Source organism: Vanacampus margaritifer, chromosome 12 (genome assembly GCF_051991255.1).
Source record: "Vanacampus margaritifer isolate UIUO_Vmar chromosome 12, RoL_Vmar_1.0, whole genome shotgun sequence".
Classification (NCBI taxonomy): Eukaryota; Metazoa; Chordata; class Actinopteri; order Syngnathiformes; family Syngnathidae; genus Vanacampus; species Vanacampus margaritifer.
In genome coordinates, this window is record NC_135443.1 from 12721858 (window position 1) to 12746396 (window position 24539).

Below are 24539 nucleotides of genomic sequence, written 5' to 3' on the forward strand. Positions count from 1 at the left end.
TAAATCCGTTATAGATCAATACAATTTGTTTTTGGTTTGTTTTATTGACATTTAAAATATATGAAAATATGAAACATTAAGGCAGTGACCATTCACTCATAGTACCATTTAAGACATGAAAAACAAAATACATTCATTATATCATGCTTCGGAATGTGATAGAAAAACACCTTTACATAGTTACGAGGTGGCAATTCAAAAAAATAAATACAATCCGTTTTCATTTGGAATCCGGAATTGGAATGTAGTGAGAAGTACCGCTGAGGTAGGTTGCAGAAACAATCATTTTTGAAACATTGGTAACTCGCAGTTTTCCCACAAACTTCATGACAATAGATGCTCTCTGCTAAAAGGGTCTACATAAAAAATAATCCATTGAACGCTTTGTTTCCTTTCTAACACTCTTGTTGCAATGACATTGATAAAGTGCTCAACAGTGAAGTGTGGCCACTTAGTAGGAGACACTATTTCCTTTCTAATGTTTTTATTATTATTGTAGTCAGACATTCACTGGACAAGACATTTGCTGGAACTAAAGAGATAGATGACAGCATTTTGCAGAAATAAAGACAAATCTCAAGGCTGCGGTGATACTTGACATTTTGAGATACACAATAGAGGAAAATAGCGTTTTAGTACAATATGTCTTTAAACCTCTTGTCATTCTGTTCTTTGAATTTGCCCAGGGACCATTTTCTTGACAATATGTCATACAAAGAGCAGCGTCGTAAGTCACAGACTTATTTCAGTACAGTAAAGGTTTTCCTCAGCAAGTCCGTCTGAAAAAAGGCAGAAATCAACATTAGCCAAGACTAACAATGAGTCTTCACGAGTGCCCTTGACAGAAGTTACCTTGCTGCAGGCTACTCTGCAGTGAGTGGTTGAGTTGATGCAACTCAGTGTTTGGCTCATGGCGTTCCAACTGCAATGTGAAGGAGACGTTGTTTGGAGGTAACGAGTACTCCGAGGAGGTCGGGCTGAGACCGAGTGGATCAAAGTGCCGGGAGGCGAAGTCGGGAATATCGGAGCCTCTCTTTGTGACCAAGTCGAGATCATCCAGGAGGCTCTCGAACACGCCGTCATTCATCAGTTTAGTATGTAGGGCAGCGGGGATAGCAGCCTGGCTGGCCCACTGACAGGAGGAGGGGGGCAGGCTTTGCGGATCGAGGGGGCCAAACATGTCAAAAGTGGAAGCCAATGAGGAGATCTGCTGAGCCAGAATGCTGATCTCCGCCTGCTCCATCTGGCTGTACTGCTCAGATGTCATGTTGACAGGTGACTGGCCGGGGGTGGGGAGACTGGAAGGTAAAACGTACTGGGGAACCTGGTGCATTTGGAGGAGGCTGCCCTCTTGTGGCGGCTCCGAAACGCTCAAGTCATCTTGATGCAGGGCACAATCCCCAGAGCTCTCGCTCATGTCAGACATTGCCAAGCCGTCTGGAACTAATCTGGCATCGGATGCGCAAGCTGGGAAATCATAGGCTGGAGCTGAGGGGGAGGCCGGAGAGAGAGGATTCAAAGTGATGAAGATTCTCTGATCAAAGGTGTTTTGCGAAGGGAGGGGGCGGTGAGGTGAAAGGTGGCAGGCGAGCGCGGTCTCCGGGTAGGAGTAGTAGGAAGGAGAAGCCTCCGGGGAGGACAGCAGATGATCGGCGTATCTGTGCGCATCCACGCGGCGGATGAGGCTCAGCTCTTCCCGTTGCACGGTAGAGCTCGAGGACGCAGGGCTGTAGGGAGGGGTGAAGAACGCAGGGCTGCCCCCTAAAGGAAGGGGCGAGCTATCGCCGTGGTGGTCTTCATCACACTCCAACCTGAGTTTAGAACATGTTTCCTCACTTGGGCTGCTAGGAGTCCGCTGCCTCTTACAGCTTCTGTGGGGAGAAGTGTCTGCCGAGGAAGTATCATCGCTCATTCTTCTCAGCTGAAACTTGGCCTCTGTTTCACTAAAGGATCACAGGATCATTTTAGATTTTCAGAAAAACACTTAACACGTTGGTGCACAACATATGTACACTCCTTTTAATGGACAACAAGGATAAATTTTTTTTTTGTTTTTTTAAAGACCCACATTCATTATTTCATGCTAGCTGCTTTTTTCTTTGATCAATCTTTCTATGCCAAATATGCAGTATCTTGTTTTTGTTTACTACATATTGTTTTTATTTATCATTTCTTACATAATGAACAACAATCATTTTAATATCGCTAAATCATGTTTATAACTGTGTGAAACGTGTTCCCCTTTGACAATCCAACAATCTAAGTGTTGTTCTAACGTTACCTACTTAGAAAATATATGATGACAATTGTGAAAGATAAAGCTACATCATTTTTGGTTAGGTTTAGGTTACACTGAGTATGTGTCAGAACGTTACAAGTAATTACTAGCTAGCTACTGTAGCTGTTTACATTTTATTTTAATGAGCTAACTATTGTAGTTACCAGTAGTTAGCTAACTGCTGCAGTTAGCTAAGTAGCTAATTATCGTAGATAGCTAAGTAGCACACTATTTTAGGTAAATAGCGAACTGTTGTAGTTAACCGAGTATGCTGCATTCGAGGACGGTCGGACTTTTCCGCGTTCTAACCAGGAAGTGTGTACGGGAACGCCCCCTTGAACTCGGAAATTCCACTTGCGAAAGGACCGCGACTTCACCGACTGACTACAAATGACGTCGCTCAACAATGGCGACCCCTTTGGAGAAACAGACCGTAAATGGTAAAACACAATTTACTTTAGCTTTCTTCATTCATAAACATTCTATTTAACTTCACGTAACACAACATACGTGACAGTATGCCGCTATCTCTGCATGAAATTATACAGTAAAATACTGAACTGTATGGAATGCTCATGAAATAAGATAAAAACAATAAATGAAGCAAAATTGCGAGAAGGTAAGTTTGCTGGGGGACTAAAATCTATATTTTTTTATCATTAGCCACCATTTTGTGTTGTTTACTTTCGCCTCAAACGCTTTCATGTCGTAAGTGGGAAAAACAACTTGGATATATCCGACTTCCGACCCTCCTCGAATGCAGCATTAGCTACGCTACTTAGCCAAGTCACCAAGTAGCGACCAATCACGGCTCACCTGTTTTCTGAAGCTGAGCCGTGATTGGTCGTTACCCGAGCCCCTGAACAACTTTTTAGTTTTTAGTTTTTAGTTCATTTTCAGTCGACAGCAAGTCGATCTGGCTGCTTATCACATATTCCACCAACAGAGTATTAATAAGAATGTATTGTTTAGACTAGTGGGGGAACATCCAACATATTATTGTAAAGAAAATGATTGGGTTGATTTCACCTTTTAACTGAAAGTGGTGCAAAAAACTGCTGTTCTAAACAACGCATGGTCTTTTAATAATAGTGTAAACATTTGCCATACCTGATGATGAAGTTAGTGCAGCAGATATATGCAGCCTGGCACTGAGACTCTTTGCTAGCACAAATGTAGCTCCAGGCCCATGACAGATCTTTGCACTGAAGTCTCATCACCACCTGGACCTGCACGCTCTCGTCTGCTTGTACTGGAGAAACACGAGGAACATTTTTTTTTTTTTTTAATCATGCACAGTCACAAACTTCATTCTGCTCAAATTCACAGTTGAATAAATGAAGTTGAATGAAGTGAGCTACAGCTAAGGAGGCAAAATTAACATAATTAGATCACGTGTATCTAAAACAAATTGAGTTTGAATTCATTCTTGGCTTGTTTGGAAAGTAACTTAATGCCATGTCATGCACACTCAAATGGAGAACTGCACAAAAGTACATTGCTCTATTTGTAATTAATTATACAATCACAAATGCCAGATCAAAGAAAAACAAATATATTAATTAAAAATAAAACACTGCTGCTGCTGTTCTTGTGTACTTCAGTGCGGAACTTTTTAGCAAACTTTTGGATCTAATTTATGTATGGTAGTACATTGTTGCATTTTTTTTTTTTAAATTATGGCTTGATGAATAAACATGATGCTTTTATTGAATGCAAGTGGGCTTTTGTATGAGACGTGTGAGGGAGTGTCAGGATGTTGAAAACTGTATTATGGTGTGTATGTAAAAGAAAAAAAAGAAAGAAAAAAAAGAAAGAAAAAAATAGCAGAGCTTCAACCGTGTACTGATGAATCTAAATTAATTAGAATTTCGGGTAAAACATATTTTCTTTCAGTAGAATCTAATTTTCTGACCTGAAATAATTTTTAATTTTTTTTAAATTTTATTATTTTGATTATTATTATCATTATTTATTTATTTTTTTTAAATAATTTTGATTAGAGCCCCCCCCCCCCCCCCCCCAAAAAAAAATATAATAATAATATTCAGGACCAAGAAAGAATTAGAATATTAAATGAATAACCTTTTGTAAATGATTGTTTAATTCTATACGTTTACATTTTTTAATTAAACTATTACAAAAAAAAAACGTTTCTACAATATTCAAATGTACTGAAATGGATCTGATTCTGTAGCTGCATAATGTGTCCCAATACTTTTGTCTGCAACATTAATGTGCACATTCAAGTAACACGTAAAAATTTATGTAAATAATTAAAGTAGCTTTTGATTGTCTTTGAGGGGCTTACAACCCTGCCAAGTCAAAACGGTTGGGAAATACATATTTAAGAAAAGCACAGTTTACTGAACAAGAACACTAACACTGTTTTTCTCATTAGAGCCTTATGAATAATTAATAATAACGTCTTGGGTGACTATGTTATACTTACATAAACGTCTGTGATGATTCACACTTAAAGAGAGATCTTCAGGGTGGACTAAGCTGTACCATGACCGCCCGACCATTTCTTCTGCCGAGTACCCCATAAAATATAAAACACTGAAAGAAACAAAACACAATATTGGTGAGTAAAAACGTTACCGGGCACGAGTTTATAATATTCATTCAGTGTCCTGCTCGTACCGGTCTGAGAGGCGAGTGAAGCTCATGTCAAGCGCATGCACGCTGTCGAAACTGGGGCACAAGTGTGACTCCGCCCCCCTGAGGCGGTCCACTGTGGGGGTGCAAAGGGCCACAAAGAGGGTCTCGCCGGCAGTACGGATGGCGGAGGGTTCCGCAAAGGACTGGAAGCTGCCTCGGACCAGCATTGAGCAGCTGCTATGCTGCTGCTTGAAGGTCTTGGAGGTCTGCATGTTGCATACAAAAGTCCTCTCTACAGGAAAACAACAAAGTTGACCAGTTGTAAGCATTTATGTAAGCAAATTATAGTGTGTGGCCACATTTCTATGTCCATAAACTTTTTTTTTTTTTACATTTACATTAGTTTGAGCTTTTTTCTTCTTTTTTTTTTATATAAAAAAAATACATGATAAGCCAAATAAAAAACATATACAGCGGATATGTATAAAAGTCTACACACCCCAGTTTAAATGCCAGGATTTTGTGATATTTAAAAAGGAAATAAAAAATTGAATAATTTAAACACATTTCCATCCTATAACCTAGACACATCACTTGAGAAACCTTTGGAATTATGGCCAAACTTTCAGTTTCAACATTTTTGAAATACAGATTACAAAAACAGAAATCTCCCAAATGCATACGGGAAAATGTATTATGGTTGAACTTTTTGGCTGTAATTTAAAAAAAGGTATATTTTGGGGGCAAACATAAATCTGCAAAAGAACACCATACATACATTGAAGCATGATGGTGGCACATAGTGCTTTGGCGCCGTTTGTTATTCTTCAGCTTTAGTCAATCAAGGTGGGGGGATTTATGAACAGTTCCAAATGCGAGTCGGCGTTAACACAAAAGTATCAGGCTTTCTGCTAGAAATCAAAATTGTCATCAAAAGCCTACTAGAACATCTGAAATTTATTTGGGTCTAATCAGAGGTACTTTCACTAGAGGCAGCTGTGTGCTGACTCACATTAAACATGAGTTTGAGTTTAATTCTGAACATAGGCCACATGCCCAGAGGGTGTGCACACTTGCGCAAATTGCTTTATTTTTTACTTCCCCTCAAAATGATTTTTAGAAAAAAAAATCATTTTGCATATTATGTGGAAAAAGTTTGAAATCTTTTACCTTTGTCACATTTTTTCATGTCATGGCATTTAACAGGGAGTGTGTAGACTTTTTATATCTGCAGTAGCTCCAAATTTTATGAACGAAATACAAATGCACAGATTGGATACACAGCAATATGCACGTATTTGAAATTCATCAAAAGTGACTTTAAAAATAAAAAATGTCATGTTAAAATAATTGTGAAAGCAGACATCGCTGGCATCGGGCCAAAACGTCCAAAATCGTCACTTTTCAGGAGACCCCCCAAAAACGACACAGTTGTTCAACCATTAACATTGCATCATCAGAATAAACCGTTTTCAACACTTTAGATTGGTCAATATTTAAAGGTAAAAATGGCACCCATGTGTGGAATGACCAAAACTATCGATTTTTGAAAAAATTTGGATTTGCATAGATGATCACAATATCCTGTTTTCTTGGTGGGGTGGGGGGGGGGTATGAATATAATATGTACATAGTTTAAAATAAATGCCTTGTCCTCCCCCCTTAGTCCACTGAACCACTAAAAAAAATCACTTTAATTAACTCATTCACTGCCATTGACGGCTATAGACGTCAAAAATTAATTTGAACTATTTCTATTAGTTTCAAAATTTTCCCTCCACTTTTGTTAACAAGAGTATGAGAACCTAGAATTTTTTAATTGTTCATTTAGAACAGTTATAAAATTTGTGATTAATCGTGAGTTAACTACTGAAGTCATGCGATTAATTTAAATTTAAATTAATTAAAAATGTTCATCGTGTGACACCCTTAATTTTAATAATCCTTTTTTCCAATAGTTAACTCACGATAAATCACACATTTTATATCTGTTCTAAATGTACAATAATAAAAAATCTAAGTTTTCATACTTTTATTAAACAAAAGTTGGGGAAAAAATGCGAAACTAATAGAAATAGTTCAAATGAATTTTTGACGTCTATAGCCGTCAATGGCAGTGAATGAGTGAAAATGGTTCCTATAAAAGGTGCATGTTACATCTTTAAATTATTAGCCTGCATATGTCAAGAAAGCCAATCAATTTGTCTTCATTATGAGGACACCATTTCAAGATCTCAAGCATGGCACGTTCGAAATCCTCGTGAGATGCATCCACTGGCTGATTTCCCCCAAAACTCCAAGAAATGTTGCATTACCTGATGATGACATCTTTTCATGATGTCCCTTCAGGAAGGACTCAATAACGTCAATGTCCTCACGTTCCACCATGTCATATATGGTGTCTCCTTGAAGCACGTCTACCTGAGATTGGAATGAAAGGTTTGACCCATTTCGGAATAAAAAAAAAAAAATCTGTTTCTCTCTTCTTTTTTTTTTTTTTTGGAAAGCTCACCATGGAAAGGCCGAGATATTCCGCTACATTTTCAGACACGTAGACCAGCCTCCCTTGGACAGTAGTGACCAGGATGAAACCGTGCAAGGCTTGGAGAAAGGCCTCATAGGCGAAAAAGCAGGGCTGAGTCTCTCCGGTGGGAAGCCCTGAAGGAAGAAAAGTCAGCTCATTCTCGATTTAATAAAAAAAAAGAAGAAAAAAAAAGTCAGCTATTCTGCACTCACCTTGCAAGAAAAGCCACTTCCTGATGTACGCGCACACGGCGGCCATCGAGTGCAGGTACGAGAGGCGCTCCCGGTCCGCCGCTGGGATGGGCAGCAGAGCTCGCATGTTCCTGATCTCGTGATTGATGTGGTCCCGCCGTGCTTTGGATGCGCCTTTGGTGGATCTGTGAGGAACCATGGCGGGCCAAGTTGAAGGAAACCAAAACGGGGCAAACTCACCAGCGGCTCCCTCGCATCCCAAAAATGACATTCATCATAATAAAGAGCAGACTTAGAACATGAATGGTTCCTATGGCAACTGCTGTGATGAGGAGCTGTCGTGTCTGCGGTGGAGGATGAGGGGCTCTCACTGGACTTGCTCCGTGTGTGTGTGCGTGTGTGTGTGTTTGTGTGATCATTATCTGTCCTGAGCCTTTTTATAGCCGGCGGGGCGGGGGGGGGGGGGGGGGGGGTCTTCAGTGTGGGGGCGTCGCACTCAAAAGTGGAGGCTGGGCTTGTGCTGTATGAAGAGGCTACAATGGGAGAGGGCGCCCCCGCGTCACAAGGGCACTCACAAAAGGAGAAATTTGTTCACTTTTCAAAATGGGGCTGCTGACATTAAAGAGGAGAATAATTACGTAATCAAGGCCAGCGCTCGAGGATGCTTTGTAATTATCGGACGGAGGCTATTTCATGTATTTTACAGTGTACACTGCTTGCCGTAGTTTTCACAAATCTACGCTGTCAAGCTATAAACGAAACTCTCGCGTCGAGAGCAGTACATAAAAAGTGCCATTAGCATGTATGAAAATCGAGTCGATTTTAGTGCCTTGCTCAAGGATAGCTCAGAAGCAAACGAGCGCCTCTCCAATCACTAGTTGCTATTTTCACGTTTGGTGTACAGCAGGAGTTGAACTGCGACCTTCTGCGCTCTGAAGCTCAACTCCCTACAGACGAGCTACGTCCCATAAACAGCTGTCATAATGAATCGATTAATCGCCAGGTAATCAATTATCAAATTAATCAACAACTATTTCAATAATTGAGTAAACGTTTGGAGCTTTTTTTTGTTTATTTATTTAAAATTGTCCAAATCCTATGATTCAGCATATCAACAGTAATTGTTTATTGATTTCTGTAGTCCTTCATGAAAGAAAATTGTCTATCTTCTGTGTTTAATTAACTCATTCAATGCCATTGACGACTATTGACGTCAAAAATTCATGTGAACTATTTTTATTAGTTTTCCCATTTCATTTTTTTCTGAAAACTTATATTTTTTTATTGTACATTAATAACATATATAAAATTATCATGCGATTAGGCCTGTCAGGCGACTATTTAAAATTTTTTTTTAATTAATCACATGACTTCACTAGTTAACTAATGATTAATCACACATTTTATATCTGTTCTAAATTTGCAATAAATGTTTTTTCTAGGTTTTCATACTCTTGTTAGCAAAAGTGGATTATTTTTTTTTAAATGAATAGAAATAGTTCAAATGATTTTTTTTACGTCTATTGCCGTCAATGGCAGCGAATGAGTTTAAATTAGACATTTGCAAACATCTATTTTTTTACTTTGTAAAACAATGACCGAATCAAGAACATAGTGCAACATCCCTTTTTTTAAAACACTATACGAATACAAAGTACAAAATAAACACCAAACACCGGTTAATAAACAGTAATCAGGGAAAAAAAATGCTTTCGTTACGCAGTTTCATGCAAAATTTTAATTTATCCGATTAGTCGATTAATCGATTGAATAATCGATAGCTTAATCTATTCTAAAAATATTCGATAGTGACAGCACTAGTCCCATACAGGAAATTTGAACCTCAAATTTCTTTACTGTGATGCTAATCACTAGGCCTCTGTGCTGCCCCAGTGACAATCAATCAATCAATCAATATTATACACTCCTACAGTTGGCTGACCTGAACCTCCTGCAGACCGCCATCTTGTTATCAACACGCATGGAGTGGGAGACGCATGGTGCTTTGACATCACGTTTGCAGGTGTTGCACCAAATTGTCATGTTGATGCTGAAATTGCCAGCTGAGGAAATAAAAACACAAAACATTTCCTTTTTAAACAGACAAATCCAAGCATCAAAATATCAGTTATCCCATTTGACTTTCACTGTTCGAGATATTCCGATTAGATTTGACCTAAGCAGCGCTCTTCATCTCCTACCTTCGCGGTCTGATGAGCGTCAGCCACCTGTGTGCGCGACTCCCTTTTTTTTATAGGCTCAAAGCAGAATCATCTCATCCAAAGGGGGAGGGGGGAAAAAAAACCAAAGTGGGATAAAGTTACTTGTTGTGACGATGGCAAACCGCACGAGAGGGCTATATTTAGAGGAGAACCCCCTAAAATAAACTGTGCACGGATTCCAACTGTTGCACGAAAAATGTAACTGAATTTAACGAGCTATATGATGTTCATTAAAAAAGAAAAGAAAAAAATGGATGATTTCTAATTCCTTTTTAAACAGATAACCTGCAATGTCTAATTGGAAGCATGATAAAAAAATAAAAAAAGAACTTTTTTCCTAAAGTTTTTTTTAGAGCAACAATTGAAGGACTCTGCCTACCCTTATGAATACGGTTCAGTTTTGATTGATGCTGTCCGAGGTTACACCAACCAGCCTTAACATTATGAAGGCCGCTTGCGCAATAATATAATGCAGCCGTGAAATAGACTTCTATAAAAAAAAAAATATAATAATAATATTGCTCACTTTTGAATGTACAGCTCTCATTATGATGCAGCACCAACCGCAAAAAAAATGGAGTACTTTGTAAATGCAAACATTTGATACAGTTCTATTGGAAGTCATTATATGGACAGCAGTAATGAAAATGGACGGCTGGTTGGTGTATGTCTTTTTAACTCATTCACTGCCATTGACAGCTATTGACGTCAAAAATTAATTTGAACTATTTTTATTAGTTTAACATTTTTTTCCACTTTTGTTAACAAGAGTATGAAAACCAAGATTTTTTTATTGTACATTTAAAACAGATATAAAATTTATGATTAATTGTGAGTTAACTATTGAAGTCATGCGATTAATTACACTAAAAAAATTTAATCACCTGACGTGATTTAAAAAAAGAAAAGGTTTTACATTTTTTAATCGTAATTAATTGCATGACTTCACTAGTTAACTCACGATTAATCCAAAAATGTATATCTGTTCTAAATGTCCAACAAAAAAAATGTCTAGGTTTTCATACTCTTGTTAACAAAAGTGGGAAAAAATGTTAAACTAATAGAAATAGTTCAAATGAATTTTTGACGTCTACAGCCGTCAATGGCAGTGAATGAGTTCATGACAAAACATTAAATGTGATGCATTCCGTGTTAAGTTGTATAACCGACATTTGGTTTGGTAACAAGTCAAATTAATTTTTGTTATTCTGGCAATTTGCAAAAAAATAAAAATTAACCTCTTTGACAGGAAGAACTGAAAGACGGAGAAAGAGAGGGTGAGGAAACCTGTTTTCCAAGATTTAGTAAATCACTAGTTAAGATAAAAACGGCAAAAGTCAACTCCTGCTTGCCAAATAGTGAGCCTGCATTTAGCATTGAGTATTTTTGCTTTGGTAAAGCTGTTGTAACTCTAATCAAGCTACTTTGGGTCCCTTTTGCCATTTACAGTATAAATTGTCATGTGTCAGGAACTAATAAAACACTGACTGATAAATTGTTGACGTACATGCACCTTTCACAAATGTTTATTAACAATTGATTGTTGATGTTAGGGTGCTTTAGTCACTCAATTCATCTCCTGATGCAAACGAAAGGTTTTGAAAATGGACCACATTGAGCCTCGTCACATTCAATGAGATTCCAATGTGACTAAAAAAACAACTCACATGCTTTTCAAACGTGCTCTCCATCAACCGCAGCCATGTCATTTAATGCGGCCCTTCCTTGAAATATGTTTTCTCAGGCTTCTATCCTCTCGGGGCTCTTTAAATGCCTCTTTTCTCAAATCTCCCAATTTAGCCGCCGTGAGCCGACAACTAGAACTTGAGTGATGGAATCCGAGCGGGACAAGACAAAACAAACCACTCTGAACAAATCCTCGGCGGGATTCTCAAGGACCGAAGGGACGGTGCGAGTCCTGAAGGGAAATTAGAGAGTCATTTGCCCGAGGCTTTCCCCCCCTGCATTAACGCCTGCGTCGTGGAGCGAGGAGGGCTCCGGGGCCAGACAGACTAGAGGGACCCGGCGATGCCCCGCTTCCTGTGTTGTGTGGGGCCAGGCGGGACAGGGTGTCTCTACTGCCTCACTTTGAGCTCACCCTCCGTCTGTGGCCTGCACTTTACTGTGGAGATAACGCTGACTTTATAGCTGAGGGCTGCTGACAGACAGGAACACACTGCCAAGCCAGGACACTGCTGCGGGTAGCAGGGGGCAACGACTGGAGCTGGGTTTCACACACTAATGATGGGGGTGGGGGGGACCCCTCCCCGATGCAGCCGCACGCGTCCGACTGAGGGCGTGTGAGGTGGGGGTGCCCGATGGTGGAGACATTGAGGGCTATCAGACAGGGCGACTGGGGGGGGGGGGGGGGGGGGGGGGATACAACACTGTGGAGTTGAACAGGAAGCATTAAATTCAGCGGCGAGGGCTTCAAAGTCTTCAAGTGATACAAATTGAGCTGAAACAGGAAAAATCCAGTCATGAGTTAAGGCTGCCCCAAGACGTGAGGTTCATTACCTAAATTTAGTGCTGGTATATTTACCAAAAAGGTTAAATGGTGATGAGTTCCATTAGTGTAACCTTGACAGTGGCGTGTCTGCTGAGAAGGCAGCTAAATAACTACTGTAAATAATCTTTGAATGATTCCGATTTTTGGGTGTGCGATTCGATTCAGAATCGATTTTTGATTCAAAATGATTTGATTGACAATGATTTTTGCTTCAATCTGTAGATGTGCAAGGAATTGTAATGATCTACTCCAGTCTGACTCGCTAATGCTAATTAGCGCGCTACTCGGGGCACTTTTATCACTAAAAAGAACGGCTCCATGCTGGATTTTTTTTTATTGGAATAATTTAATCGTGACTTTTTCCTTCTACTCTCTAATGTGGCTACAACTTAACAGTGTATTAGACCGCGTGGAACCACATTGCCCCTCAGTGGCCAAACCGGGTACAACATGAACAGCGCAAAAGCAAGACAGTATCAAATAATTTAAATAAAATCTGACATTTAAAATCGTTTCTGAATCGTACTAAATGAGAATCACGATTCTTATGAGAATAAATTTTTGGGCACACCCCTAGTAAATAATATTAAAGTGTACAACAATGGTCAGACGATTTCCAGTTTGACAGCTTCAGGCTTAAAAGGAACCTCGACTGTCATGACAAGTTTGCTCTATATTATTTATTCGGTTGTTACTAACATGATGAAATTCATTTTTCAGAAATAATTTCCCGTTTAACACATTTGGTAGGAACTTTATTTGTTCGGCAGCGGACCGCCGCCATTCTACGTCACTACGTAAATAGCAATGGCAGCGTATGTCCAAATAAGGTTTCTACAAAATGTATTGAACGGGAAATTATTTTTGAAAAATGAATCTCATAGTTATGCAAGTAACAACTAAATAAATAATATAGAGCAAACTTGTCATTACAGTCGGAGTTCCTTTTAAGGAAGTTAAATTAGACTTTTGGTTAGTTGCATTCATGAAAGGAGCTCTGACACAACCAAATAAATGACGGTTCTGCCGAAACAATTCCAGAACCATCTTTGAGAGGATATTAAGTTGTACATTTTTTGAAAATTAAATCAAAGACATTCTTATATGAACCCATAATAGTATCACAATTAATCTTCAAAATAAAGTATAACCTGAAAAACTGAACAATATATGCAAAATATGTCAGGATAAAAATAGTTTATAATAGTGGTTGCATCTTACATCGAAAATAAATACTTTTCCCGCTTCCCAAAATCTTCAGATGGCTACGAGAGTGCTAAAGAGGAATTTAATGGTGGTTAAAAAAATAAATAAAATAAATATATATATATATATATATATATATATATATATATATATATATATATAACATCACAATACCGTATATTCAGGGTTGGGGAATCCAGGTCTAGAAAGTAAAAACCCCGCCGCAGATTGGCTTTAGCCACAAGTGTTTCTAATTAGGAAAACGAGCTCATAGAAGCACCTGTTGAGTCGAAGCACCTGTGGCTAAAGTCAAACGGTTTCAGGGTTTGTTTTGATTCCCCAACCCTGCGGTTCAGATAAAAGGATGGATAGATTGTTTTGTTTTTTTTGGGGGGGCGGGGGGGGGGGGGGGGTTATGGTATAAAAAAAAACAACAACAGTATGCTCATTATAACAAAAAGACGCAAAGGGGGAAGCGGAAGCACCGAGGTTGGTTTAAATGCAAAACCTGTGATGTTCAGTTTGACAGTAAACTTAAACTGGGAATAGCATGAAACAAGATGAAAGCTCTTTGTTAAAGAATTGTTCACCATCTACCAAACGTGGAAAGTGAAATGAGTCAAGTTGAAACACTGTTAAATTTGGGTCAAAGTCAAAAGTGCCAAGTAAAGACGCCAATAAAAGGAAGGATATGAGGGACATTAACTCATTCACTGCCATTGACGGCTCTAAACGTCAAAAATTAATTTGAACTATTTCTATAAGTTTAACATTTGTTTCCACTTTGTTAACGAGAGTATGAAAACCTAGAATTTTTTTTTATTGTATATTGAGAACATATATAAAATTGTGAGTTAACTAGTAAAGTCATGTGATCAATTTTAATCGCCTGACACAACCTCATTTTTAATCTTTTCTTTTTTTAATCTTTTTAAAAAATGAAAAAAATATTAAAATTACGGGCGTCAGGTGATTTTTTAACTGTAATTAATCGCATGACTTTACTAGTTAACTTTGGATTTAAAAAAAAGATTATTAAAAATTAGGGGCGTCAGGTGATAACTTTTTTTTAATTCTAATTAATCGCATGACTTTAGTAGTTAACTTGCAATTAATAACACATTTTATATCTGTTTTAAATGTGCAATAAACAATTCTAGGTTTTCATACTTTTGTTAACAAAAGTGGGGAAAACATTTTTAACTAATAGAAATAGTTAACATAAATTTTTGATGTCTATAGGCATCAATGGCAGTGAATGAGTTAAGGATGAAAAGTAAAAGTGACACATGCTTAAGAAAAAAATATTGCGAGAGCTTCAGCAAGCTTATGCATATTTTTTTCTTTTCCAATTGATTCCTACAGAATATTGTTCACAACCCTTTAAAAAGTTTGAAATGAGTTAATTTCATCAGAACGACGGAGTTTCTCTTTATACAGTAGCAGTGTGAACTCATTGCGCTTTTAACCCCTCCGCACCAACAAAATAATTTGTAAGCATTTTGTAGAAAATTAGCGAGTGAGGTGCAAAAATAAATAAAATAAAAAATACAACAAAAAAAAAAGACCTACTGTAGTCAAATTGTTTATTACTGACAGTTATAAAGCATATTGCACAGGAAGTCCTGACCATCTATTACAATCTCCTCACAACAGTTAAAAAAAACAAAAGTAGGTGAGCATGTATGTGGATAATTGAACTTATTATACTTTCTTCAGTTATTTTTAAAAGATTTGTTAGGAAGAAACAAATGAATACAATACACTACTACGTCATGTGACAGGCCACAATACAGCCATTGGTACAACAGTCCGACTGCGTTGGCCATTTTGGAAAGCAAGGCACACCCCTTCAATAACTTTTTTCAAATTGTATCTTAAAGGGTGGATTAAATCACAGCCATTCAAAATTGATTTAAAACAAACACACCCGTCATTAGCATCATTAGCGTTGCGATGTCAATCCTGCCTCCTTAATCGATGTGTTTTTGTCCCTGAAGAGTTCCTTCACCCGTCGTCTTTACACGCAAAAAAAGGAAGGAAAAAAAAACAAAAAAAAAACACCATCAACACACAACAGAATTAGAAATATCAAATTACTGATGGTGTCAAAATCTTTTTCACTTCTTTTTACTGAGTGTGACTGAGGAATATTGTGTGTGGTGTCCATGTGACTAAGTGAACGTGCGTACGTATTTGCGTGAGAGAGTATTCGATCTTTGCTTTTGTGCTCTTCACTTGAGCGTAGATCAGCAAAAATCTCGTCTCCTCTCTCTGACTTGTCCTGATATGCTCTAGTGCCGTAATCTGCCGTCTTGAACCTGCAATTTAACGTACACTGATTTGTAAACATTTACAGCGCAGGCCAGTTAAGTCTACACTGCGAGGAGGCCCAGGTTGCCGGTATTGGGTCTTCTTAGAAAGAAAACAGTACAAAGCTCATATTGCCTGTGCCGCAAAAAAAAAAGCCGCACGGCACTTCTTCATCGACAAAAGGTAGCACGCTGAGTTGAGGCTGTAAATATGGACTTGTCACTTGACAACTCAAACAGTCAACAAATGTCTTTTTTTCAGTCTAGTCTAACGTAAAAAAATAAAATAAAATGGCAGTAGGGCAAAGATTCATTCTTATACATACAGCACTGTGCAAAAGTCTTAGCAATGACAATCACGCATGAAAAGAGTCTATTTTTGTCAAATGTGTGTGTAAGGAAGCAAAACTGCTTACTGGCATGGAGTATTTCAAACAGATAGGAGGTGGCATTGTAATTCTGGGGGGCTGGGTGGATCCAACGTTACTATAGTAAACAACCTAATAATAATAATAAAAACAAATACACCAAAAAGCACCGCTGTTCCATATAATAAGCTCTTCTTTAATGGAAACGTGTTTTCTGTAGTATTTATGTAACAATTCTAAATGTATACTATTTACTAAGGGTGTGAATTGCCTGGCGATTCGATTCGTATCACGATTCATCGGTCACGATTCGATACAGATTAATCCCGATACGAATCTATAAATTGATTATTGTGATTTTTTTTTAAACTACGTTTTTGAAAATACTAATCAGTAAACTTGTACATGGACACTGTAAGATTTCTATGAAAATGTATTTATTTATCTGAAAATTCAGGCTTATAACAAACAATGTTTTAACAGCACTGAAATAAATTATTAAGGCTTAATGTTCCATTAATATAACATTCTTCCATGGTTCCAATGTGTGAATCCTAACCCTAAGTAAGACGTTTTGTTGAATATTCCCATAAAAAAATGATGTTTAAAAATCGCATATCAAATTGATTCGAGAATTGCGCGCTGTAATATCGCGATAAATTGCCGAATCGATTTTTTCTAACACCCCTACTATTTACCGGTTTACAATGTCAAAATGAATGCTGTGAAAAAAGGTGAAATGAAAACCAAAGTGAGTGACAGCCCAAGATATTTGTCCTTATCTTGAGAACAAAGAGACTTAAAAAAAAAAAAAAAAGGCAAATGAGAAACTGTTTAGTGATTTCAAACTGACGTGCTGAAACTGTCACGGTTGTTAAAAATATCAACCTGCGATTAAATGTGGATGAAGAACACTCGTTCTAGAGAGTGAAATTTTAAGGCAGCCCTTACGCAGTTGTGTCACGTCACTTGCACGAGTCCCCACAAGCAGGTGATGAGGAAAGTGTCTGACACCGCGCGGATTGTCAAAAAAGAGCAAGAGCTTGGTGATGCATATTCAACAAAGTGTGCGTACATGACACACTATGCAACTGTATTGTGATTCATTTCTTACATTTGGCACGGCAAAGCACACTGGTGGTTGGCGGGGGAAGCGGGTGAGTAACAGCACAGCCGCGTCGTTTTGATGTAGTGACATGGGAAGGTCTCGTTCAAGACTTTTGAGATCAGCTGTAGGCGGGAATGAGACGGACTAAGTGGTCACAACTGCCGAATAAATATAAATAAATGTCCGTTGAGTTAGGGCAGTGAGTGGTGGTCGGGTGCTCGCCGGGTGGTGATGAAGCAAGAGCAAAATTCAAGCAATTCAAACTGCCTTTTTTTTTTTTTTTTTTTAAACCAGTACAGCACCCGATAATCAACATCCCTGAACGCAAAAACATAAGTTAACTTTTTTTTTTTTTACTGTTTTGTGTTAGTAAATCAGTAATCTGACTAGTATCGTTCCGGTACAGATACCGCCCCAATGCTGCATTACAACAGTGGTATCGGCATCAGCAAGTACTAACAAGTAACATGCCGATACCGTTATTTCTGACGCTAATATAGGACTTTGGATGCAGCATTTTGTGTCTAACTAGTTGCACGACATTGACTGATGTGTGACGTGTTCACTGCGTGCCGAGCCAAGATATGAACCAATGGCAGGGCAGCTTTTTCCATGTTGAAAAAAAAAAAAAAAAAAATAGGTATCGGTACGGTATCGGAACAACACTACTATTGACCCATTAGCTGCAAACGGACATGGTACGTGTATACATAAATGTACATTCTGATGACCATTGAAGTCTCCATGTGGAGATTGTGTTCAGATTTGTCTCTCAAAGAAGCTTAGTTGTGTTTGATGACATCAACAATTCGCTTTCCCAACCCCTCCAATTTCTTCCTGTGCTTCCAAAGTCTATGATTATCATAGGCTGATTGAATTTTTTAACTAGGAAACCAAAAAAAAAAAAAAAGAAGAGAGAGGGTGAGCGGGTCTCACCCGTTTTTCTTTTCCTCTTGTGTAACATCCTGAGCATGAAAAAGTCCACTGAGTCCAAAACAAGTCCTTTGCGGGACATTTTGGATTAACAAGGTGATTAAATCCAGCACGGATGTGCATTTGACAAAAACAGTCCCCTTCCATGATCAACTGGATCTGGCCGGGAAAAAAAATTACAATAATCTGCTTGATATGCAGCTTTATGTCAGCCATGTGGGGAGACGATCGGCCTGCTTATGGTGCTGTTGGTGGTCATGGCAGACAGTTCCCACCTGGACACAAGAGGAAGTGAGTTAAAAGCCTTATCACTTTTATTTTACAGTAGTTTTCATCAAACCTGACACTCTTGATTGTCAAAATCCTTTTCACATTTTTACGAGATTAAATGAGAGCAATATTGAGCTCGTATAAGTGTATCGTCCCTCAATGAAGTAGTGGCGTGACGTTATTTGGGATGAGGACGAGGGACGGCTGCGATGTAACTTGAGAACCAGGAGCAGGGGCTGACAACGGGGTCTAGTACTGACCTGATGACAGGTCAGAGGTTGAGCTCCAGATTGTTATCACTGGCTCTGGTTTCAAGAGACCTCTCGGTGGTTTTTTGTTCGTTTTTTGGGGTGGTGTGTATGTATTGGAGAGGGGAGATTGGCACAGAGGCAGGCCATGCCAATGAGGGGAAACGGGGGTCCCTTGTGACCTCACAACCTCTCTCTCTCTCTCTCTCTCACACACACACACACACACACACACACACACATGCTTATAAAAAAAAAAGTGGATCTTGGGCAAGGTTGGCAGTGATGATGCAAGAAAAATGAGAGGCTCATTGAGTGTCAAGGTAAACTTTTTTTTTTTTTTTCTGGAGTCGGTGCTGGATTTCACTTTCCTTTCCTTTCTTTGGTCCTTCCTCGGGTCTCCTGACGGCCTCACAACTCTGGCTGGAAGTGTTCGGTTTAGGTGAACGGTATGGGATTTTTTTTAATAGGTTTTAGGTGAACTAATGAATACACACTCACGCATACAAAAATAAATAAATAAATAAATAATAATAAAAATAAAAAAAGAGAGCGCAATGATGACATGTCAAATCGGTAAAATTACCGAATGAACAATACTGAGCGCTCCAGAAAAAAAAGGTACACTTTTGTTTCAATGTGCGTGTCTATTTATGTAGTGTTATGGGAAAAAATTGTTTAAAATATCCATCCATCCATTTTCCGAATGCGACATGATCATTTATGGATGATTATTTTTCTGTACAGAAGAATGTGCAAACCAGCCATAATAAAATTCGGACCACTTCGATGCAAGGGCTGTCATTGTATGTATATATTTTGGTGAAAACAATGTGGCTGGTCTATAACATTCGTGCTACGACAACAACATTGCTACTCGTCTACAAAGCTTTGATGGTGTTCAATGTAAAACTGCTACATTGATGAACTTTTTTGTTTTATTAACATTAATGCAATCAACTCTTTTGTCAACCTGTAATTAACTGCTGTCCATTTTAGATGCTTGAGGAACAACATCATAGCTTTAATTCATGAATCCTTCAACAAACGAGTGACAGAACAACATGAGCAAAACATGGGAGAATTGATAAAAGATAATGATCATTATTATTATTATTTTTTTTTAGAAATCATTACAACTAAATAGTGGCAAAGCACAGAACAAAAACACGTGCATTTAGAACAGGATGTTTGTCAGACCTGATATCATGCGGGAGGCCCGACTGCTCCAGACTGTACTGAATTACAGCTATTTTGCATAATGTCTTCAAATTAGGACCTGGAATAAAGAAAGGGGGATGAGTCATAGGATAGTGATACACGTGAGTAAGACATTTAGAACAGAGCCACGTCACATCGTTAAAAGCAGTTACGATTATGTTGTGAAAATCGCCATGTTCAAGTACAGCTTATACGGTATTCACCACATAACATGAGAATTTTGTGAAAACTGAATGATGCAGAAACATAATAAAATGTGCAGGGAAAACTCCCACGCCATTCATTCAGAAAAAAATCTCATTGCATCTGAATGAGGTATGATCAATTCACACACAGCTGAAAACAGAAAAAATAAAAAAAACCTTGCATTCACACTGCATGCCTTAACTCATTCACTGCCATTGACGGCTATTACCGTCAAAAATTAATTTGAACTATTTTTAACATTTTTTGTATGTATGTATGAAAACCTAGAATTTTTTTATTGTACATTTAGAACAGATATGAAATTTGTGATTAATCGCAAGTCATGCGATTAATTATGATTAAAAACTTTAATCGCCTGACGCCCTGAATTTTTTATAATTTTTTTCTCTTTTTTTAAAAAATTCATTCACTGCCTTTGACGGCTATAAACGTCAAAAATTCATTTAAACAATTTTTATTAGTTTACATTTTTTTATTATTATATTATTATTTTAAAAAAATTTAATCGCCTCTTGCCCCTAATTTTTAATAATCTTTTTTTTTTTAATGAATTTAAGGCAGTGAATGAGTTAATGATCAATTCAGATTTTTTTTGAGAAAGCGTTCACGTTACCAGAGGAGTGATGCGGGAGGAGATAGAAATAATATTTTGTGGAAATGAGACCTCTCCTTTTTTTCCCTCCCTAACGATGACGTTACGTCATTTGCCGCGCGGAATAAATGAGTCGTCTGCGTGGCCAAATGACTAATATCACCAGCACAAATGTCATCTTTATACTTCATGTTTCAAGTGGGATTAAATTAAAGTCAAATTTAAAGTTACATCGTGTTACTCGAAACAACTTTGCCGATTCACGTACGTCTCCCGAGCCGTGCGGACCTCGCGGATGCGTCAAGCATAAATTAAGCTTTTGATGACATCGAGGTCAGATATATGTGGTCGCATTGCAAAAATTCGGATACGTATCCGATCTAGGACCACATATGAAAGTGACGCAGGTTGGATATGAAAAAAAATCGGAATTGAACCGTTCAGACTGACATAAAACAGTCAGATGCAGGTCACATTTGGCCCAAAAAATCCAATCTGGGTCACATTTCTACGTTCACAATGCAGGGCGTGATTGCAAATATCGGATTTTTTGTTAAATCCGATCTTTTTATGGACTGTTCACATTACAAAAACAAATGCGACTACAATGTGAACGCAACGCGCCCATAATGTGACTTGCATGCGCAAAGAGCACACGTCGAGTGATGTGAGTTTACGGAAATCAATATGGCCCCCGACTCGAAGCAACATTTTCCCTCCAGCCATGCCGCCGAGGCAAGCGACCTTTATTAGCGCTTATACAAATTTAGCTGTGCCTACACGGGCCAACTGATTGGTGGGCTGGTGGACTCCTTTCGCGGACGTGTCAGGAGTTGCATAAATTATGCAAATTAAGCGGTGCGAACGCCCACTCCTGATTGGTGGACTGTTTTCAAATTTGCTCAACTCATTTTTTTCCATCTCATAATGCCAGAGTAGCGAGGTTGGAAGAGGTAGAAATATTTTGGGGGAAATGAGGAGAGACTCCTCGATATATTCATTTCATTGAAGATGACCTCGCGGCATTGACCAGTGTGATGAACCGTTTTTTGCAGGGCTGAATTTCTACTGTGGCCACAAATGTCAACTTTATGCTTCATGTATGATTAAATTAAAGACAAATAAAAAGTTAACACTGTTACGCAAAACAGCTTTGTATATTCACAGACGTCCTTTCCAAGCACTCTGCCGCCCACGCAGAGCGCATATCAGGTTTTTGATGACGTATGAATCGGATGCGTTGCGGATGAGCGTTCACGGTGCAGACGCATCACATACATATCCGATGTATATCTACATACGAAAGAGGCCCAGATCTGGTGTAAAAAATAAATAAAATAAAAATCGGAATTGTACCGTTCACACCGCATGAAAAAAAATCAAATACTTGTGGAAAAAAAATCGGAATTGAGCTGCAGTGTGAACGCAGCCACAGTTTTTCATTCTAAGTGCACAAGATCAGGTGAGGCCTGTTTCTTCATGTGCAGGAAGAAATTTCCTTTTCAATTGTATTTGGTATATTTTAGAGAAGCCTTCAAAAGTGGTATAGAGAGGTCCCAGGTATCAGAGCCATCATATGATAAAAAAAAATAATAATAAAAAAAAACATCAATGACCAATCTATAGTCCAGCAATAACCACCAAACACAAAGCTACTTTACTTAAACTATCCACACATCTAACCACTTCAAGAACAATCTCAATGAGGTCGGTATACCATAAGAGCTACGTACAGCCACAATCAAACCAAAAGCCGAAACTACTTCAAACACTTCACGCAGGGCCAGATAAGAATTAGAATGCACTAAACTGAAATAATGGCGGGAGGAGAGTAAGAAGAATGAAAGGCATAACTCTTGATCCGAAGCAGCATCTCTATTGCATGGACACGCATGGCTGACAATGGAATTGCCTTATTTACAGTATGCGCGATGTGACTGCACCTATGGCATGAGGAATGTTGTACAAGCATACCATGTTCAAAATGACATTAAAATGATGTAAAGGATGGGTATGAGCTAAAGACAGTGATTCTGATTTAGGCCACGGCCTAAAGGTGTGCCACAAGCGCCAGCTAGTGAGCCGCAAAATACGGTAATTTAAATTTTGCACCTGTGGGCCTTCGGGCAGCGTATGTTATCAATTATATACATGAGCGGTTGCTGTTGCCAAGGAGCTGCTCAGTTACAAATTTAGCTTCAGACTGTGATTTACCTGTATATAGAAGTAGAGCAGAAGAAGCACAATAAGAAAATCATGAATATGTATTTAAAAAGAAAAATAGAACGGGGGGGAAAAGGTGATACCAAACCATACCAAAAGGCAAAAAAAAAAATTGTAAGCATAGATGATACTTTAGCGTGACAGTGGATGGCTACGTTTAAGGGAGCACAGGTTGTGTTTGAGCAATAAACATAATTTCATGCATTAAAGTAAAGCATTTAATGAATGTTTGCGTATCGCATTTAGAATATTTGTTTCAGGGTCATTTTTTTCTCCATGTTAAATTATGCAAGTAATTGATTAGAAAAAGAGGAGGATGAGCGTGTGCAGTGGATCAAAAAATGTTGAAGACGGCCTCATAACATTACATGTCAAAAGAATTAACACAATAACCGATGCTCTTCAAATTTGGCAGGAATTTTTGGGGGATAAAAAAGCCTTTTTTATTAGGCGATTAATCGTGATTAATCAGAACACCTATGTGGTTAATCTGATTTTAAAAAATGTATCATTTGACAGCTCTAGTTTTGTTGCAACAGATCATGTCCATTTGCTCTGACAGTGAAGAGAGACGTCTCTCAAGAAGACGAGACCTACATTGCTCCTTTTAACTAAGAAATTAAGTCTTCTCTTCTCTTACTGAGAGACATTTAACATTTTAACCTTTGAAAGTGCAAGTCAATACAAATCATATTTTCTAAATATGCCGGGCTATTTTGTGCAGGAAACGCTGGGTCCCAAAGGGAAAAAAGGTCATCTAAGATATAAACAGGAAGATATGATACATCTTTGAGTTGGATACTTCAATGGCAATGGGAAACTTCAGCTTCAAGACATATACACATACCAGGATGACCCTTTATGGAAAAATTGGTGAAAAATTTGCACAATTTGAAAGGACCGCCAGATACCTGGAAAACAGAAATGTTTTTGTCCCACCTCTAAGTTTTGTTACCCGACTAAGGTTGTGTCATTAACACTGAGTGCCTTGGCAAATTCTTAGACTGGTTCAAAATCTGGCCAGGCATCCATGGCAATCACAACCTGTCACATTTGCTCATCTTGTCCCACCGTTTCCTGTGACCGCCCATTCTCTTTTGTCCAAGGTGGCCCAAAACATGATTGTAGAAGAAATATGTTGTAAACGTAGGAGAAGGTGTGAGGACGATATTGCTAAGACTACATTTATCGGCCATCATTTCTATGTGAAAAAGTCAGACAATGCCCGTGTACAATTGTATTATCATGTCCGTTTTATTTGGTAATATTTTGTGAAAAAGAGATACTCACTGAAATCTAAGATGTAGAGGTCTGAATGATCCATAAGGTCAAATTCATCACCCATTCCTTGCTCAGGGCAGGGACTGCAAACATGATCAAAGACAACAGTTTGTAGTTATCAGTAAAAAAAAAAAATAAGACATCAACACAGCATCTGCTTTTGCTTTGTCTGGACAAGCCCGAACCAAAGCGGCAAAATGTATATTTTCATCCAACTTCTTACCATATTTTATCACTACATT

The 24539-nt window shown here is 38.3% G+C and overlaps 2 protein-coding genes across 9 annotated transcripts in view; both read right to left on the minus strand.

Moving 5' to 3' along the window:
• Nucleotides 1-467: 467 nt before the first annotated feature.
• Nucleotides 468-13815, minus strand: npas4l (neuronal PAS domain protein 4 like). 6 transcript variants are annotated; one of them, XM_077581063.1, is made up of 12 exons: nucleotides 13709-13815; nucleotides 13549-13604; nucleotides 9799-9868; nucleotides 9540-9660; nucleotides 7619-7782; nucleotides 7395-7540; nucleotides 7198-7303; nucleotides 4925-5174; nucleotides 4731-4840; nucleotides 3389-3530; nucleotides 853-1943; nucleotides 468-779 (listed from the first exon to the last, which is right to left on the minus strand). In XM_077581063.1, the coding sequence occupies exons 4-12, from the start codon at nucleotides 9638-9640 to the stop codon at nucleotides 733-735; spliced, it is 2157 nt and encodes a 718-aa protein (XP_077437189.1). In that variant the 5' UTR covers nucleotides 9641-9660; nucleotides 9799-9868; nucleotides 13549-13604; nucleotides 13709-13815; the 3' UTR covers nucleotides 468-732. The 6 variants fall into 6 exon arrangements, with proteins under 6 accessions (XP_077437189.1, XP_077437191.1, XP_077437187.1 ...); XM_077581065.1 differs by lacking the exon at nucleotides 9799-9868 and having other exon boundaries at nucleotides 13550-13604; XM_077581061.1 differs by lacking the exon at nucleotides 13549-13604 and having other exon boundaries at nucleotides 13708-13788.
• A 1291-nt stretch (nucleotides 13816-15106) lies between these two features.
• Nucleotides 15107-24539, minus strand: part of klhdc3 (kelch domain containing 3) — a 90279-nt gene continuing 80846 nt past the window's right edge. For all 3 annotated transcript variants that reach the window (XM_077581950.1, XM_077581948.1, XM_077581949.1), the window contains 3 exons: nucleotides 24307-24380; nucleotides 19974-20052; nucleotides 15107-18530 (listed from right to left, as the gene is read on the minus strand). In XM_077581950.1, the coding sequence (XP_077438076.1) occupies nucleotides 18464-18530; nucleotides 19974-20052; nucleotides 24307-24380 (220 nt within the window). In that variant the 3' untranslated portion in view covers nucleotides 15107-18463. The remainder of the gene's footprint in view (nucleotides 18531-19973; nucleotides 20053-24306; nucleotides 24381-24539) is intronic.

Excerpts from the sequence above, each read along its gene's own strand:
- npas4l (XM_077581065.1), bottom strand. The coding sequence starts at position 9,640 with ATGACAATTTGGTGCAACACCTGCAAACGTGATGTCAAAGCACCATGC. Across the intron at positions 7,783-9,539 it reads GCGGTCTGCAGGAGGTTCAG|ATCCACCAAAGGCGCATCCA; the intron begins GTCAGCCAACTG and ends GGTTCCTCACAG. Across the intron at positions 5,175-7,197 it reads TGAAAAGATGTCATCATCAG|AGAGGACTTTTGTATGCAAC; the intron begins GTAATGCAACAT and ends GTTTTCCTGTAG.